At 42.6% G+C, this 16,083-nt stretch overlaps 2 protein-coding genes across 2 annotated transcripts; both read left to right on the top strand.

Annotated features, from left to right (window-relative positions):
- The first annotated feature begins 292 nt into the window (after positions 1-292).
- Positions 293-9,925, top strand: si:dkey-159a18.1 (sortilin). The gene is made up of 21 exons (XM_034526006.1): positions 293-898; positions 1,546-1,608; positions 1,824-1,900; positions 2,023-2,119; positions 2,569-2,736; positions 2,896-2,969; positions 3,176-3,222; positions 3,618-3,754; positions 3,866-3,949; positions 4,630-4,690; positions 5,784-5,936; positions 6,528-6,625; positions 6,736-6,835; positions 7,327-7,501; positions 7,602-7,795; positions 8,306-8,498; positions 8,620-8,736; positions 8,824-8,968; positions 9,063-9,169; positions 9,259-9,376; positions 9,465-9,925. Exons 1-21 carry the CDS (start codon positions 479-481, stop codon positions 9,477-9,479), a joined length of 2,643 nt encoding a protein of 880 aa, XP_034381897.1. The 5' UTR covers positions 293-478; the 3' UTR covers positions 9,480-9,925.
- An 824-nt stretch (positions 9,926-10,749) lies between these two features.
- Positions 10,750-15,497, top strand: fam3c (FAM3 metabolism regulating signaling molecule C). Its single transcript, XM_034526005.1, has 10 exons — positions 10,750-11,002; positions 11,209-11,278; positions 11,385-11,489; positions 11,639-11,665; positions 12,480-12,603; positions 13,332-13,390; positions 13,636-13,686; positions 13,784-13,868; positions 14,012-14,138; positions 14,706-15,497. Exons 2-10 carry the CDS (start codon positions 11,263-11,265, stop codon positions 14,793-14,795), a joined length of 684 nt encoding a protein of 227 aa, XP_034381896.1. The 5' UTR covers positions 10,750-11,002; positions 11,209-11,262; the 3' UTR covers positions 14,796-15,497.
- Positions 15,498-16,083: the final 586 nt, after the last annotated feature.

Here is a 16,083-nt window from a genome sequence, read left to right as displayed (position 1 = left end):
AAACATCTGGGTGTCTTCAGATTTCTTGAAGAAGAAAATAAGCGGCTTCAAACAATGCACCTTTGTCCACACGACTTTCAGGCATTGGATTGACAGATCACCGCAGCCGATGCTGCCCAGTTGTTGTGCGTAAAAACGCGATGTGGCACCTGCGGGAGAGTCAGTCAGCGGGGAGCATCACAGGCGAATGACGGCCTCTTGCGTTCAGTTGGTCCACTACCAATTCAATCAGGAAGACAACGTTGTCTGCTTTGCTGCAATCACCCCCCCCCCCCCCCCCCCCACACACACACACACACACCTTCGAGCGTCAGAACTGCTCTATTACAGCTATCACACTTTTTATTCTTTTTTTTCTCGCACAAATTAACCTTCCGCTGATTCCAACATTTATCTTTCTTGCAAATGGCCACAAGGTATACGTTTCCATCAACACACACTTGAAGTGTAAACCCTCTCCGCAGCTCAGGTCACCTGGATGCGGGCAGAAACACCTGCTGGCGGAGGACGCACTACTTCACACGGCACTTTTTTTTTTTCCGTCCAAGCTCGTTCCACCCACACTGGCTCTGAGAGCGCAACACGAATAACCGGGTCAGTGTCCGCAGCACGTCTCGCTCTCATGGTCCTCTTATTTCAACGAGGTCCCCTTGTTTTCTCATCGGATATGATCTGGAGACTCGTGGTCCTCCTGCACGTCCTTCTCCTGGGAGCTGAGAGCAGCAGCCGCGGGGGGAGGACGGTGACTTTCCACCGGACTCAGCAGGATGACAGCCGGGACCGAGCGCGCGCGCGCCCCAGGAGGGATACGAGGCCATTTCACGGACCCCCCTTCACCTCCTGCCGGACCCCCCTCACCCCCGTCGAGCACAAGGTCCTGGATGACAACACGCATGAGGTGAGTGAAGTGGCTATTGTTCTGAAGCTGGGAGAGGTTTGGTGAACAGACAGGGAGCAAAGGTCACATGCTCTTTATTCATTTATTTGATTACACGTGAAAAATTAATCTCAGATTCCGAATGACTTGTTTTCTCAAAAAGTGATGTGTTTGGGCTTTTTTTTCAAGGTGAAATATTGATTTACACAATAAACACGTGATAGACAGATAGAGTGGAGCTACACACCAATAAGGATGCTTTTGAAATGGCATTTGTGAAAAACTGATGATCAATATATCCATTGAACTTTTTTGGTAATCTTTATTACATTACATGTCATTTAGCTGACGCTTTTATCCAAAGCGACTTACAATCATGTTACATTCATACACTGTAGAACAGCTACAGGGAACAATGCAGGGTTAAGTGTCTTGCTCAAGGACACATCGACTAGGGCGGGGATTGAACCACGAACCCGCTGATTGAAAGACGGACCTGCTAACCACTTACCCACAGTCACCCATTTTATCAGCCCATTAACCCCATTTGGCAAGCATTGCTTTTTTCTTAACCCTCACAGGACGTTTAAATTGCATACCATGACATATAGTTTTTTAACTTCCGAGGCGATGCTGTCATGTGAACATCTCTTCTCTCTTTCTCCTAGACCGGTTTTAACGGCGATGATGGCTCCTATGTAATTCTCACATGGGTGGGCGACGGCACCGGGGTGAGTATCTTAGCGTCACATGGTCAGACAGAAACTCACAATTCATACTGCTGTCTGATCTGCGGTTGTGTATATGTACGCTTTCTTTATTTCAAAATATGACATTTTATTTTTTATTTTGAAACTATACCCGAAGCTCCTTCATCATTAGAAATGTCCTACTCAAGTTAAAAATGATATCTGTATAATGTTCACCGCACCGCATCATGTCACAGGTCGTCCTGGTGCTGTCAACATTCAGTGCTCCGATAGATTCTTTCATCGAAGGCGGCTCCTCGCGACTTTATCGAAGGTGAGCGAGTATCTGATGCATCGCAGGAAACAGAGAGAAAGAGAGAGAGAGCAGAATAGCCCCGGGGTAGAACTCAAGACCGGCGGTGACAAAACCTGTTCTTTCCTTTCCTCTCTCATCAGCACGGATTATGCAAAATCCTTCCACGACATTTCCCATCGGATCAACAACACCTTCATAAGGGAGGAGTTTGGAGTCAGTGTTGGACCGGGGAGCTCTGTGAGTCGACGTCGAGTGTGGCGAGTTAAGGGTTTCTGTTGGGGAACCGTGCTGCCGTATACCCTGGGGGAGGAGTGTGCGGAGTTCCCTCACAGTGTGAAGACAACGTCTGGTCAACTTGTTGCACATTGTCCTCAAACCACTCAGCGCTCTTCTTTTTTTTTAGCTACAGCATCATGAAACGTAATCTTGAGACACCTTGTCGTCCACATATTAAGAGATTAACAGAGGGATATTCACAATTCTTTCCATCTATTTTTTTTCGACATCATTTCTAGTTACTCGTGTAATTATGAATATTTGTGAACTGGGGGAGGTTCGAGAGGAGATTATGTAAAAAGATATTTTCTCGAAAGTAAAGCTTTCAGAAACAAGAAAAAAAAGCAGTTTGGAAGCGATGTGATTCTGTTGCTTTCTTTGTGTTCAGTATAATTGCTTTGAATGGACAGGTGATTCTGACGGCAGACGTTCCGGTGCTGGATAACCGAGGCGGGATCGTCTTCACCTCCACGGACGCCGGCGCGACCTTCAAGTTCATCCAACTGCCCTTCCACCTGGCTCAGCCCATCACGTACCACTTCCTGAACCCGGGGTACCTCGTGGCACTCAGCATTGATGTGAGTCGCACACACGGCTGTAAATGTTGTTTCTCTTACTGTCTTCAAAAAGGCCACGTGACCTTCACACACACACACACACACACACACACACACGTACACACACCAAGCGCACACCTTTAAGTGCAGGTAAACACTCTGTTCCTTCCTGACTTGCAGGGCGGTCTGTGGCTCTCTCTGGACTTTGGCGCCCAGTGGACAAAAGTTCATGATGGAGTGCATTCTTTCTCATGGTGAGAATAAACAGGAAACGAAACCGCACCGCGAATGGCCTAAAAGAAAGCACATGTTCGAGATGAACCATGTACTTCATAAAGCTGAAGGACAGTTGTTTTTGCAATTGGACTGCCGTTGGTTTGCTTGAAATGAATGTTGGTAAAAAAAACGGTTCTTCTGGAAATGGTTGTGACATTTCCTCTTAACTTCCTCTTTCCATTAGGGGGGCCGGCGTTAATTTGTTCTTCAGCTGCAGTCGAACCGACGCAGGTAAAGAAGCTGTATGACTTATGACTTGTGTAGAACAATTTCCACCTCCGTGCCAAATAATTAAAGGAGGCATAGCTCTAAACACAAACATCACGCCCAAGACCGACCGGAATACAAACGCTCGCCATTTTGTCGTCTGGTTTCATGTGTTTCTTTTTTTTTTATGTTGTGATGCAAGAAAGAAATGCAATGAAATCTGCCATTGATGTGCTTGCTGATCATTATGAAACACAATAATAAAAAAAGAGATGCTGTGGGAGGGGTTGTGCATCCACACTCCATCTGACAAAACGGGATTTAAAAGATGTCGTTTTTTCAGCTAAAATATATTCATTGAATCAATAAGAGTGCTGAGCGTCTCATATCACCAAGTCTTGCTTCATCGCTTCCCGCAGTTGAGGCCGAAGAGAGAGGGGATCTAGTCCTGAAGAGGACAACAGATCTGGGGACGTCCTTCACCACAATCCACGAGGACATCTACAGCTTTGGCTACATAGGAGCCTTTCTCTTCTTCTCCGTGATGGAGGATTCGGTAAGATGTGTGAATTCAAAGCCTTTTTTCTACTGGATTTGTTATAATTCTACATTCAAAAATGAGACCGTCAATCAATAACAACGCAGCGATGCATTGTCCTGCTCCCAGAGATCCCCTCGTGTCATGTATTTCTCGTCAGACCAAGGAGACACCTTCAGTCGAGCTCTGCTCCCTTCTGCCTCCACTGAGCAGGTGAGATTACAAAAAAGTTCACGTGAAGAGCTTCTCAGGTGCTTCCGGTTTATCACAACCTATGGTAAAAAAAAAAAAAATGAAGAGGTGAGCTTTGAGTTATTTTCTAAACGGCCACCGTGCCGACTTTACTCTTCTTTGATCAGATACAGTTCCGGATTTCAATCAGGTTTTTTGACAATTTTAAGTTATAAGACTATGTTATTTGAACACAATTCTGGTACGGCTGCGACAGATACAGTAAAAGCAACATTTGTTATCTAAGAAATGTGTACTGCTTTTTTGTACCTTTTGATTCAAACACGAGTATTGAAATATTTCAAACGATAACTGTTCGGATGTTTATGTAAGCATCCTTTGTCGCAGGTTTCTCTTGCACTAATGAGTCAGATTTGGATTTGAGGAAGTTTTAAACTCTCAGACACACACACACACACACACACACACACACACACACATGCTTTGTTGTAAAAACAGCAATGGCAACATTTCATACACCAACTGAACACACACTCTGGCGAAACACCCGCCCACATACACGCCTTGTTGACAGCACAAACACACAGTTTCTCTCACGACGATTAGACATGGTTTATAGCGAAGAATAAACCACTCATCACAAATGTTATCATTATTTTTTTTATCATAGATTTTCTCTCTCTCTCTCTCTGTGTTTGCAGTTCTACTCCATCCTGGATGGAGATGAAGATATGCTCTTCATGCATGTGGACAACCCAGGAGGTGACAAAAACACACACACACACACACACACACACACACACACACACAGCTCTGTCCATATCTTCCACTCAGAAGACATACACACTTTAGAAAGCCACCTTCATAACACGGAGCTTGATGCATATTCGCCAACACACCAGTGTGGTGAAGACAACATGAATGCACAGCCCTCTCAGACCCTTTTTGTTGTAATGGAAAAGCTCGACGGGAAAAGACCGGACCGGACCGGTTTCACAAGTTCTTGGTGTTGCTGACAAATCATTCCATCACACTGAGATTGTGTTTGTGCTTGCAAGTCCAGCGGCCCGGTCTTTGTTCCTTTCTTTTACTCCCTCCCCCCCCCCCCGAGTCTCTTTTTCTCATTCATGTGTATTTCTGTTTCCTCTCACATTGGTATTATTTATTTGTGCTCCAGGTAGTGCTGCATGGGTGAGGTGTCGGGACTTTAGCACTGCTGAGATAAATAGGGGAGATATGGGGGAGAGGGGCTTTATCTTGTGTTGGCTGGTAGGAGGGAGATTTAGTTTACACTGCAAAAGCTGACACACATATCTTGGGATCAGGGTGTAACACAAGCACGCACACACACCCACGCACACACACACACACACACTTGCACTAGAAATGTAACCCCCCCCCCTCCATCGCCTCCCTCAGCCGAGCTCGCCCTTCATGGCTTTAGCTGACTCGTGTTGCGAGCGTCACACAGTAAAAAAAATATGATTGATGATGACGTTATTATGCTGATGTTTGAACGATTTGTGTCGGCGTTGCATCCGTTGTTCCCAGGTGTAACACGTCGTATTTAAAAAAGTGCAATGTGGGAAGCCAGCCGCCTTTTGATTCCTTGCGGCAATTTAAAAAAAAAAAATGTTTTCGACTAATAATCTTATCACCTTTTTAACATCAACAAATCCTCACCACATTTAATTTAAGACATTAATATTACTACAGCCAACAAAAGAGAGTCATTCCTAAATCCGACAACAATGAATTTTCATTAAATAACTAAATAGGCTACATTTTGACCCCTGACCACACGCCTGTCTTAAAGTTCTCCTGTTTCTGTCTGCTGTATTGTGTCTCACCACAGACACTTTCTTTGGAACCATGTACACGTCAGATGACCGGGGCATCTTGTTCTCCAAATCCCTGGAGCGCCACCTGTTTGATGGGCAGAGGAAGAGCGATTTCACCAACATAACGTCCCTGAGAGGAGTCTACCTCACTAATAAACTAGACGAGGGTAAGGGGTTTTCCTGTGTCATTATAGCACTTTTTTTTACTTAGTTTCTACCAACGCAATTGGGCATTGAATTAATTATTTTATTTTGTGGCCCAAAAACTATTAAAAGCACTATTGAGCCACAATTGTGACATGGTCCTGTAGTATTATGAGCATGGGAACTGTATTTTATTTCAAGTCAATCCCACATACACCGTTCTGACCGTTCACCACAGCACCAACATGTGTATTATTCCACCACTGAAAATAGTCCCCAGCAAATGCACTATTTAATCCTGTTTGAGTGACGTTTGCTTACAATTAGGTAAATACTGAGACTTTAAAAAACACATTATGTGAGACATTTTTAACGATTTATTCCTTCAGTTGTACTGCGAGACTGCAAGACACTAAGAAAATAGAATAACGCCAGTCTTAAATAAATAATAGCCAGTCTTATTCTTTAACTCCGAGTAGGTTAAGAAAAGTGCTGTGTCTATTATGATAGTTTCATCCACTGATAAAGGTTTTAACTACCTTCCATACATCAAACTGCTTGTCTATACCCAGTCGTGTGTTGAAGTATGTCCTGAACTATGTGTTTTGTTGCAGATGGGCGTATACGATCTGTCATTTCCTTTAATAGAGGAGGGACGTGGAGACACCTTAACAAGCCTGAGAACGTGGACTGTGGGGAGCAAGTCAAACATGTAGGTTATATGGAGAAATATTTCTTCATGTGCATATTAGAATATTCAGCAAAATTAGTCAGCGTTTGCTACTAAAATGTGTGTAAAATATGTGTGTGTGTTTTCATCAGTGCAACATTCATATTCACGGAGAGCACAGTCGCAACATCCGCATCGTTCCCATGCTGGCTCTGTCTGAGCCAACGGCTATTGGTCTGGTTATCGCTCACGGTAGATGAACATTAATGTTCCTATATTGACTTTTGTTATTAAATAGTTTAGATATACAGTCAACAAGACAACAACATGGGTACAATGTGTATTATATATGAATAAAAACCCTTGCTACCAAAATAAATGTTGCAAGACAAAAAGGGAATAGGATAAAACAATTTAACAGATGGATATCACCATGAAACTTCCCCAGTTGATCATTTACATTAAGACCATTTTTAAAAATGATTATTCAAGTTACGTTTTGTGAACATTTTATGTTTGAATATGTAAACAAGGTCTTATCTAAATGTCAACACACCTATCTAAAGTCACAAATAACGACAACAAAGTAGTACATATACCTTAATATGTATTGTGTGTGTTTTCTTGACACTTGTCTGAAAGAAGACGTCAAACATATGTTTTTCCTCTGTGATGTCTCACCATAGCGTTCGATTCCTTCTCTTAACTCAAAGATAACGTTGATGCTCTGCTCTCTTCTCCAGGCACTGTGGGTGACTCTCTGTCGTCGTCGCAGCACCCAGATGTGTTTGTCTCCTCAGACGGGGGTTATAACTGGAGGGGGACACTGAGAGGTCCTCACCACTACAGCATATTGGACTCTGGGGGTCTCATTGTGGCTGTGGAGGCCCAGCGTGAAGGACAAGTCAAGACTATCAAGTACAGAACAGATATCTATAGTGCAACAATAGTTGTATTTGGCAACGGGAGGGCAGAAAGATACTTACGACACACTTTTGCCATCGTTTCTCGGCACCAGGTTCTCCACAGACGAGGGCCAGTGCTGGAAGTCCTACAACTTCACGGAGCAGCCCTTCTTCTTCGCGGGCCTGGCGTCTGAGCCGGGGACCAAGGCCATGAATGTCAGCGTGTGGGGCTTCCGACCCGAGGAGGACGGCCAGCCCATGTGGGTGGCCGTCACCATTGACTTCCAGAGCCTCATTACAAGAGAGTGTGAGTCAAGAGGCCATGATGTCGTCTACTGCGATGGCTATTCTCCCCCGGGGCTCGCACACGTTACCGTCTGGTGCATCGAGTCGTCTCCAGTGAGGTGGAGCCTAACAGAAGTTTCCTATTAACTTAACAACCCATGACCTGGGACTTTCCAAAGCCTAACCTTCTAAGAACCTGTGAGACTTATAGGCACTATATGTTCCTCTGTTTACTCTCCTCCTCATGTTGTGTTCCTTGATTTATTGATCAGTGATGTGAGTGTTGTGGGTTGTATCTAATCTGATGGACTGACCGGACCCACGGTCCTGATGAAACAATAGCTGAAATCAAATGGGAAACTTGGATTTGAAACCAGTGCACACACGTTTGTCTTCTAATAGAAAATAAGCATTACAGAGGGTGTTTCCAGGAGGAAAAACAAAGTCTTTTTAAACTGCTTTTTGGTTTGACTTTTACCAGCAAATGTGTAATGATTGTCAGTGACGGTTCTGATTGTTCGTAATTCATTAGGTAATGAGGAGGACTATGAGGAGTGGTTGGCTCACGCTACTGGCGGAGGAGACTTGACGAGAAACGGCTGTCTCCTGGGCGTCAAGGAGACCTACAGGAGGCTCAAGAAACCGTCTGTGTGCAGAAATGGCCGAGGCTTCGTGGTGAGCAAGAAGCAAAGCCCCTGCCTGTGCACCAGAGAAGATTACTTATGGTACGTCAGTTTGCTTGTGACTATAGATATTACGACAACTTTTATCACAATGTAAGCTTGTACGGGATCACGTTTTGGCTAAGGCAGCGTGGTGAATTATTCCCTCGGCCCTTTTCGACAGCGACTACGGTTACGATCGTCGTGTGAACACCTCAGAGTGTGTGAGACAACACAGCGCTGCCAATAAAACCTTGGAGCTCTGTCTGAACGGAGAGGAGGATGAGCTGCTGACAGCAGGGTAATACCAGGCACTCCTTTTTTTTTTTCTTTAAATGAAGAGGTCCTCTTCCTGCACATGCTCACGCACGTCTGGCTGTGTGTGCAGGTACCGTAAGGTCCCGAGTGATCGGTGTGAGGGGGGGTTCAGTACTCAGCTCGCAGTGCAGACAGTCATCAGACCCTGTGGCATTAAACCCAGCCCCGGTCCACCTGCCAGGTCCTTGTCTCCAGTCACTCACTTTGACACAGCGGTCAGTAGATGAGCTCTAATGAGTGTGTGCGTGTCCTTTCAGTTGTCCATGAAGTATTTATGAATATAACAGCTGTTGCGTATGTTTTTCCCAGCGAGAGAGGCTGGTGTTGATCCTGGTGTGTGCAGGAGCAGGGGTCATCATCCTGGTAGTTATCGTTTCCGCCGTCCTAGCTGTCAGAAAGGTGGTTTACACAAACAGGTGAGCTACCCACACGTCTGTGCTGCATGCAGAACTGTTTACGCGTCCAGCAGTAGCCGACCATTCTGGTTTTATGTCGTCCTCCACAGGTCGCCAGTGTATCGTTTCTCCAACCTCCGGATTCAGGATGAAGATCACGGCACCACGGCCGATCTTGAAAGCGCCACCAGCAGCAATGGCACGGCCTGCCTGCAGGAATCAGATGATGTAGGAAGTATCGCTATTAATCACAGTTTTAAGCTATTGTGTCATTTCCCCCACGTGCACTAATACCTCTGTGTTCTAATACCACCAGGATCTTATCCAATGACACATGACACAATCCTATGGATGTATTGAATATTCAAGATTGGGACCAGCTGTGCTGAAAAACACTGTCAAAGGCTTTTGTTGGACTCATCCCTGACATTTTGATGGGAGCACCCTTTGTGGCAAAGTTCTGAGGATTTGAAGGACAAGCATAAGAATGTCTAATTTATTGAGCTAGCTTAATTTCATTGTATTACTTTGCTTCCTCTGATTAATTTGTACAGTATTTTTTTTTTTTTAAATTGTACTCTGTGTTGCACCGCGTTTTTAATTTCTGCTCAATGTGAAACCATTCAAGACAATTCTAAAAATGTGCATTTGAGGGAGAAAAAGAAAAGAAAACAATTAAAATACATAAAAAGATACATACTATTATTACGTGTCTGTTGCCGTTTTAAACATGCCATGATCAGATTAAACGTGTGTATTGAACGCACAATAACACTGGTGGCGCTGTCACGTCTCACATTTGTTTCGACCTGAACAGAGAAGAAGAAAAAGGAGGAAGTTGGTGTGACGGACACAAAGATAATTTATGATCAGGATGTCTCACTCTTGGAAAACCTGAGAGTAAAAGAAAAATACAGCGAGATGGCTCATAAATACCATGCAATATTTGGCCACTGGGACCTCCAGCATACCAACACCTTAATTTCCCATCGATGAAGTAGAAGTATGACTAAGCAACTAAGTATTGCTAATCGTTGCTGATCTTTGAATCTGCCAAATCCACAGAGTTTTAGTCGACTGATGGAAACAGTGTCACGTGTTGACAATTCTGTCCTATTCTGTCTGACATAACTCTAATTTGATTTGATTAGCTGTGAAACGTGAGTCCCACACCGCTGTGTTTGGTTTTTTTTGCAAATGTACAATGGGGATCATTTTATTGGGCTTTACAAAAGAGATCATTGCCCCTAAGTATGAGCTATTCATACCCCAAATATAAATAAATACACTTTAAAATGCTCTCTCTTCATATGCATCTGCAAGAAATGCATATTTTCCTCTCTCACCGTGGTATATTTGTCTGGAAAATAAATACGCAAATAAAAAAGTAGGCCTACAATCACAAATAAAAGCTACAATAAATAACTGAGTAAAAGCTGAAATAACGTTATTTCCTTATTTATTGTAGCTTTATTTATTATATTTACCAGTAAAGCCCCTTTCAATGAACGATAAATGGTTGTAAATGAGGCCAGTGCTCGAAAACTGCCTGCTTGTTCGTCTTTGATTTCTTCGACAGAGTGGAGCATCTTCCCATCTAAACCTCTTCGCTCTCTCACCGCCTCGGGTATCTTTTATCGTCCCAGAGTACTCGTGAGTCACTCCGAGGTTCCTGGTTATTGCGACCTATCAGTAGGGTGAGCGTGCATTCTTCCGTGAGGATACTATCACCGCTTTTACCGGAGCTATGTGTTCACTGTCTCGTTAGCGAGACGGGAGGCACAGACAAGGAAGTTACACAGCGGAAGAGCCAACGTGACGTAGGCGCGTCATCACGACACCACTTGCCTTTAGGTGAGCGCGAGCGACTTTGGAGATGCACGAGCCACCGCTCCCTGCCATTAGCCCGGTGCCTTAATTTAAGTTAATTGTAATAGCTTGCAGCCGGTGTAGCGTCAGCTAGAGGTGACGTCACCCTGTGACCGTCAGTGTCCCGGATCCCCTTTGTATATCTTACATTAATTGATAAAGGATGCATTGTTTTTTTTTTATCTCCACAGGGTTTAATTTAATATAAGTGTATATATATATTGGACAAGTGTCTGGAGGATAAGATGGCCAGAGCTGGAGGTAAGTGTGTCCCTCTTAAATATGTTCATTGTAAGGTGATGCACAATCTGTGTGTGTGTGTGTGATGTTTAAAATACCTTATCCCTTCTGTCTGTTCACCATGCAGGTATCTTGAAGTTGGCGGTGGTCATCTTTGTATTCCTCCTCGTTATCTTCATGACTTTTCAACTACTGGAGATAAACATGGATTTCACGTTTCGCAATGTGCTTTGTGAGTAAACATATCTTTCTCCATTGTTTGGCTTTTAGGAAAGGGAGTGTTTTGACATACCTTCCTTTCTTAACTAGGTTAAATTATTAACCGTAGAGTTGGGGGAAAAAAATCAAATATTGACTTTTTGTTGTTGTTTTGCTTTGCAGCAAGATCTATGCCATTGAATGAAGTCTGTAAGTATTTTTTAATTATTATTTAATTTTTTTACCAGCAGCGACTGGTATTACATATTATTTTTTTTCATGAACGCATTTCGATTGACATTTCTTTTTTTATTGCAAGACAAAAGACACAGAACATCATTGTTGTGCAAGACAATAGACAAAAGGGCAATGACAATAGAGACAAAAACAGTGAATCCAGGCCAGTTAACAGGCGGAATAAAGGTGTGTTTGTTGTCCTCTGTTGTCCAGGGTGGGCATGAAGTTATGCATATTAATAATGATAAATATCATTTAAATTAGTGCTATGATTATTACTCAGGAATGATATAATGGTGGCGGTGGGGTTTAAGAGATAACGAAAGATAAACAAAAATGCAAAACAAACAAATACAATAAAAAATAAATAATTATATGAATAACCCAAAAGAAATCCATTGGTTGATGGTCAGGTATAAGGTTGTGGATTTAGGTTTTTAATAGTTTTTAATAAATATAATGTCCGTATTAAAAACAATGGTAAAACATAAACGACATGTTTTCAAAGAATATAGAACAAGTGCAGCATAACAACAGTCTGTAATAATACCGATAAATTAAAAATCGCTTCTTTATATTTCGGTCTGAGGACAGATTGTTTCAGCAGAACCCCACCGGTGAGCAGTTGGGATCAAAATGAAGGTTGAAACCGAAGACGGATGTTAGTTTCTTTGTTTTCATAATGACTGATCCGTTCTTGAGAAATAGATTCCTTTTTCCTTCAGTGATCGGACCCCCCCTGTTACCCTCTGACGCACGTTGTGTAAATAGAGTTTTCTATTCACAGCCCCAAAGCCCGTCAGGTACAAGTGCGGGCTGTCCAAGTCCTGCCCAGCCGGACACTTCGCCTTCAGGATGGCGAGTGGAGCTGCCAGCGTGGTCGGACCCAGAATCTGCCTGGAGGACAAATTGTAAGTGCAGTGTCACCTCAAAACCCTTTTGTAAACACAGGTGTGTCAGCCAGCCGAAGGGTGACACACAAAGCAGGTTGAATGAGTGAACTTCCTGGTCTTTTAGTTGTCGTTGGCTGCTGTTGGTGGTTGCTGCATATGAATTAAAATGCTGTGCGATTCAGCCACAATGTACTGCACTTGACGGTGGAAAAAAAAAAGGTGCAGATTGCAGTTCTGATATCGATTCCTCCGTTGACCGATAAAGAATCGTGCATTTTGATGAATGTATATAGATTCGTAAATAAACCACAAGGACATTAGTTGAAGTCACAGCTGATTTGATTGCGCTCATGTTTGATGAAGGTAGCAAAATGACTGTTTATTCACATCATGTCCGGGAACTGCTATCCAGCAGGAACTGCTACCCATCCTCCTAAAGTAACACTTTACTGTAAGCCACCCAACCCTTCAGCATTTCTAAACAGGATATACACAATTAAAGTGGTTGTGCGCAAGAGTTTAGGAATGTACAGTATTTGTCAACCATATTACTTCACCTATGAAGACTATTTTATATCTTTACACTCATGTTTTAATATATTGTCATTCATCAGTTTGCACAGGAACAAATGCATTAATTGCACACTATTTGGGTCCAACAAAAGCTGTTGTCGTGTGTTCCAGCTTCTGAATGCTACATGTATGTGTGGAAGTGTATATTCTCATTGTCCTCTGTCCCGTTTCAGAGTAATGAGCGCTGTGAAGAACAACGTGGGGAGAGGAGTCAACATCGTCCTGGTTAATGGTAACACTATCAGCTGGATTCCGCACCCTGAAGTCAATTTGAATCATGATATCATGCCATATAATACAGCTGCTGTAGACATTGTCTTATCGGATAACAAAGTCTGTTTCAAAAGCAAAGTATGCAAAGAACCACTCTCAAAGTGTGTAATTAAAGTTGTGAATGGACAAAAAATAAACTATGAATCTCAGTTTTACTTAACGTTCGATTTAAAGTGTTCTAAATTTGATATTTTTCACCCACAGGGAGAACAGGGGAAGTTATTAAGACAGATTTTTTTGATTTGTGGGGAGGAGGTAGGAATATTTCAGAACCTTTTTGTTTTAGACATAACATTTTATTTTTATTTTTTTAAATGCATTCATTGTGTTAACCACATGTTGCCTTGTGTAGATGTGGCTCCCTTCATTAAATTCCTGAAGGGAATTGCGGAAGGGACAGTCGTGATGATGGCCTCATTCGACGATCTATCGACAAAGTAAGGCCTTTTTTTTTTTATTTGACTGATACCGTTTGTGTTCACATGACCAATGAATTGCTTTTTGTTATCTCTTAATATTAACTGTGTGTCCGGCGGCTTGTGGAGCCAAGAAATAATATCTCTTTTTATTTGTTCTGCAGACTCAACGATGAAGCCAAGAAGCTAATTGCTGATCTGGGCAGCTCGGTTATCAGTAACATGGGCTTCCGGGACAACTGGGTCTTTGTGGGAGGGAAAGGCATCAAGACCAAGAGCCCATTTGAGCTGGTAACACGACCCACACATGTTTTCATGTTTACATCCACTCCCTTAAATGAACTATTACACCGTTTCTAAGCAACAGTAGTACCCTTGTCTTTATACTACGTTAATATGTTCCCAAATCAGCCTTCCATCGGTTAAAACTCAACTGAAATAAAGAGCTCACCGATCAAATAGAGAGTGTTTAAGGAGTTAAAAGGAATTGGTGCATGTGAATGCAGCCAAGTGAAATATGTTTACACAAAGGGGACCTGGTATCCTGTCGGATCGGCATTCCTTCTTACTCGGGAAGTGAAAGGGAATTCAAAAAGGTGTGTTTAAAGGGTGAAGTCTTCGTAGGGCATTGGGTTGGAAGATCTGCATCTTCTGGCCAATACCGTGTCTCAAAGAGGTGCCTTCTTTCAAAAAATCTGTATGCTCAAAACAAAAGAACAAGTTTGAGTTCAACAGCCCAACTCTGTTCACGCCAGTTATTGGGGGGCGCTGCATTGCCCCTGCTGTCATAACTGTTTAGTTTACGTAACGCGGGGCTTCGTGATTTCCCCTGAAACCCAATGTGTTTTACCTCCTCAGCATATAAAGAACAGCGCAGACACCAACAAATTTGACGGATGGCCCGACGTGCTGGAGATGGAGGGCTGCGTGCCTCAGAGGCAGGACTGACCTGAGACCTGTCGTCCGACCCCGTCCTGCAGACGTTCCTTTTTTTTCCTCGCGAGACTTTTTGAGCGGTGACGCTTCTTTGGGGCAGAGATGCCACCCACACAGGCTCGTTATTCACATTTGCCTTTTTAGAATAAAAAAAAAAAAAAAAAAAAAAACTTCAAGAAGATACCACAAGGAAAGAGGAGCTACTGTGAAGTCAGACCTTTGCTGGATTGTGAAGTGTCGACCTTTTTACTTGCATTTCCTGTTTGGATACTGAATTGTAAAAGGAAGTAATAGCTAGAGTGCACTGATTTATAATGGACTTCCATTTTGGTTATTGGCATACTATCACTCTTTCTATCTGTAACGCCCCCGGACTTTGCTCTAATTGTTTTGCTGATCAACATGGATATCGTAGCCCAGATCTTTATGGCGCTGAGTTTTCATTACCTGTTCCTTGCCTTAATCTCATTATCTTACTCCTGGTTTTAAACAAACAGGACTTTGTGTGATTTTCCTTTTCAGAGACTGTTATTTTTCTAAGATTATTATTATTATTATTAACAGGTTTTGAGGATGCTTCTTGTAATCAAATGTACCAAATTCACTTGGAAATGTGTTTAATATTTCTTTTGAGAATAATTTCAAAGATCTTAATTTAATAAGCATTGTAACAATAATATAATTTCTTAAATTAAATGATATTGGTATAGCGGCGATGTAGTGTTGGTTATGTGTATGTATGCAGTACAGTACACAGTATCCTCTGAACAGTTTATTAGCTGTGGATCAACTCAACGTCATCAGTATGAACCTAAATGTTAATCTCGCCATTGTTCGGACACTTTGAAAGAAATTACAGGTTGTTCACTTGTTCACCAAATCACACTGGTGGAGTTCATGTGGTAGGCTGAAAGCTAATAACTATAACTCATGAGCACAATTGTCTTATGACAATGTGCCTTCCTGTTTTTAGTTTCATCTTACAGTTTCTAAGAATGTCCTTTAACAGCAGTAATTTCATTGCTTCCTAGAAACAATTGTGTATTTAAAACAAAGTTGGTGACTCCACTCACATTAATGATGCATGTATTTGATAGGAATAGAGTATGTTAATGAACGTCAGTATGAAATACAAGACGTAAACATGCCTGAGTTAGCGATGATGCTAATTTGCATCCGTCGTCCCTCTGCAGGTAACAAAAAAACGATATAGAGATATAATTATGCAATATACAGGTTAACAGGACAACATACGTTGCGCAACAATGTTTGAGAAGGATTTTAGGCTTTTCTTGTGTGC

The sequence above is a fragment of the Cyclopterus lumpus genome, chromosome 23 (assembly GCF_009769545.1).
Source record: "Cyclopterus lumpus isolate fCycLum1 chromosome 23, fCycLum1.pri, whole genome shotgun sequence".
NCBI lineage: Eukaryota > Metazoa > Chordata > Actinopteri > Perciformes > Cyclopteridae > Cyclopterus > Cyclopterus lumpus.
The sequence above is the reverse complement of the archived record's forward strand: the minus strand, read 5'-3'. Positions and strand labels throughout refer to the sequence as shown.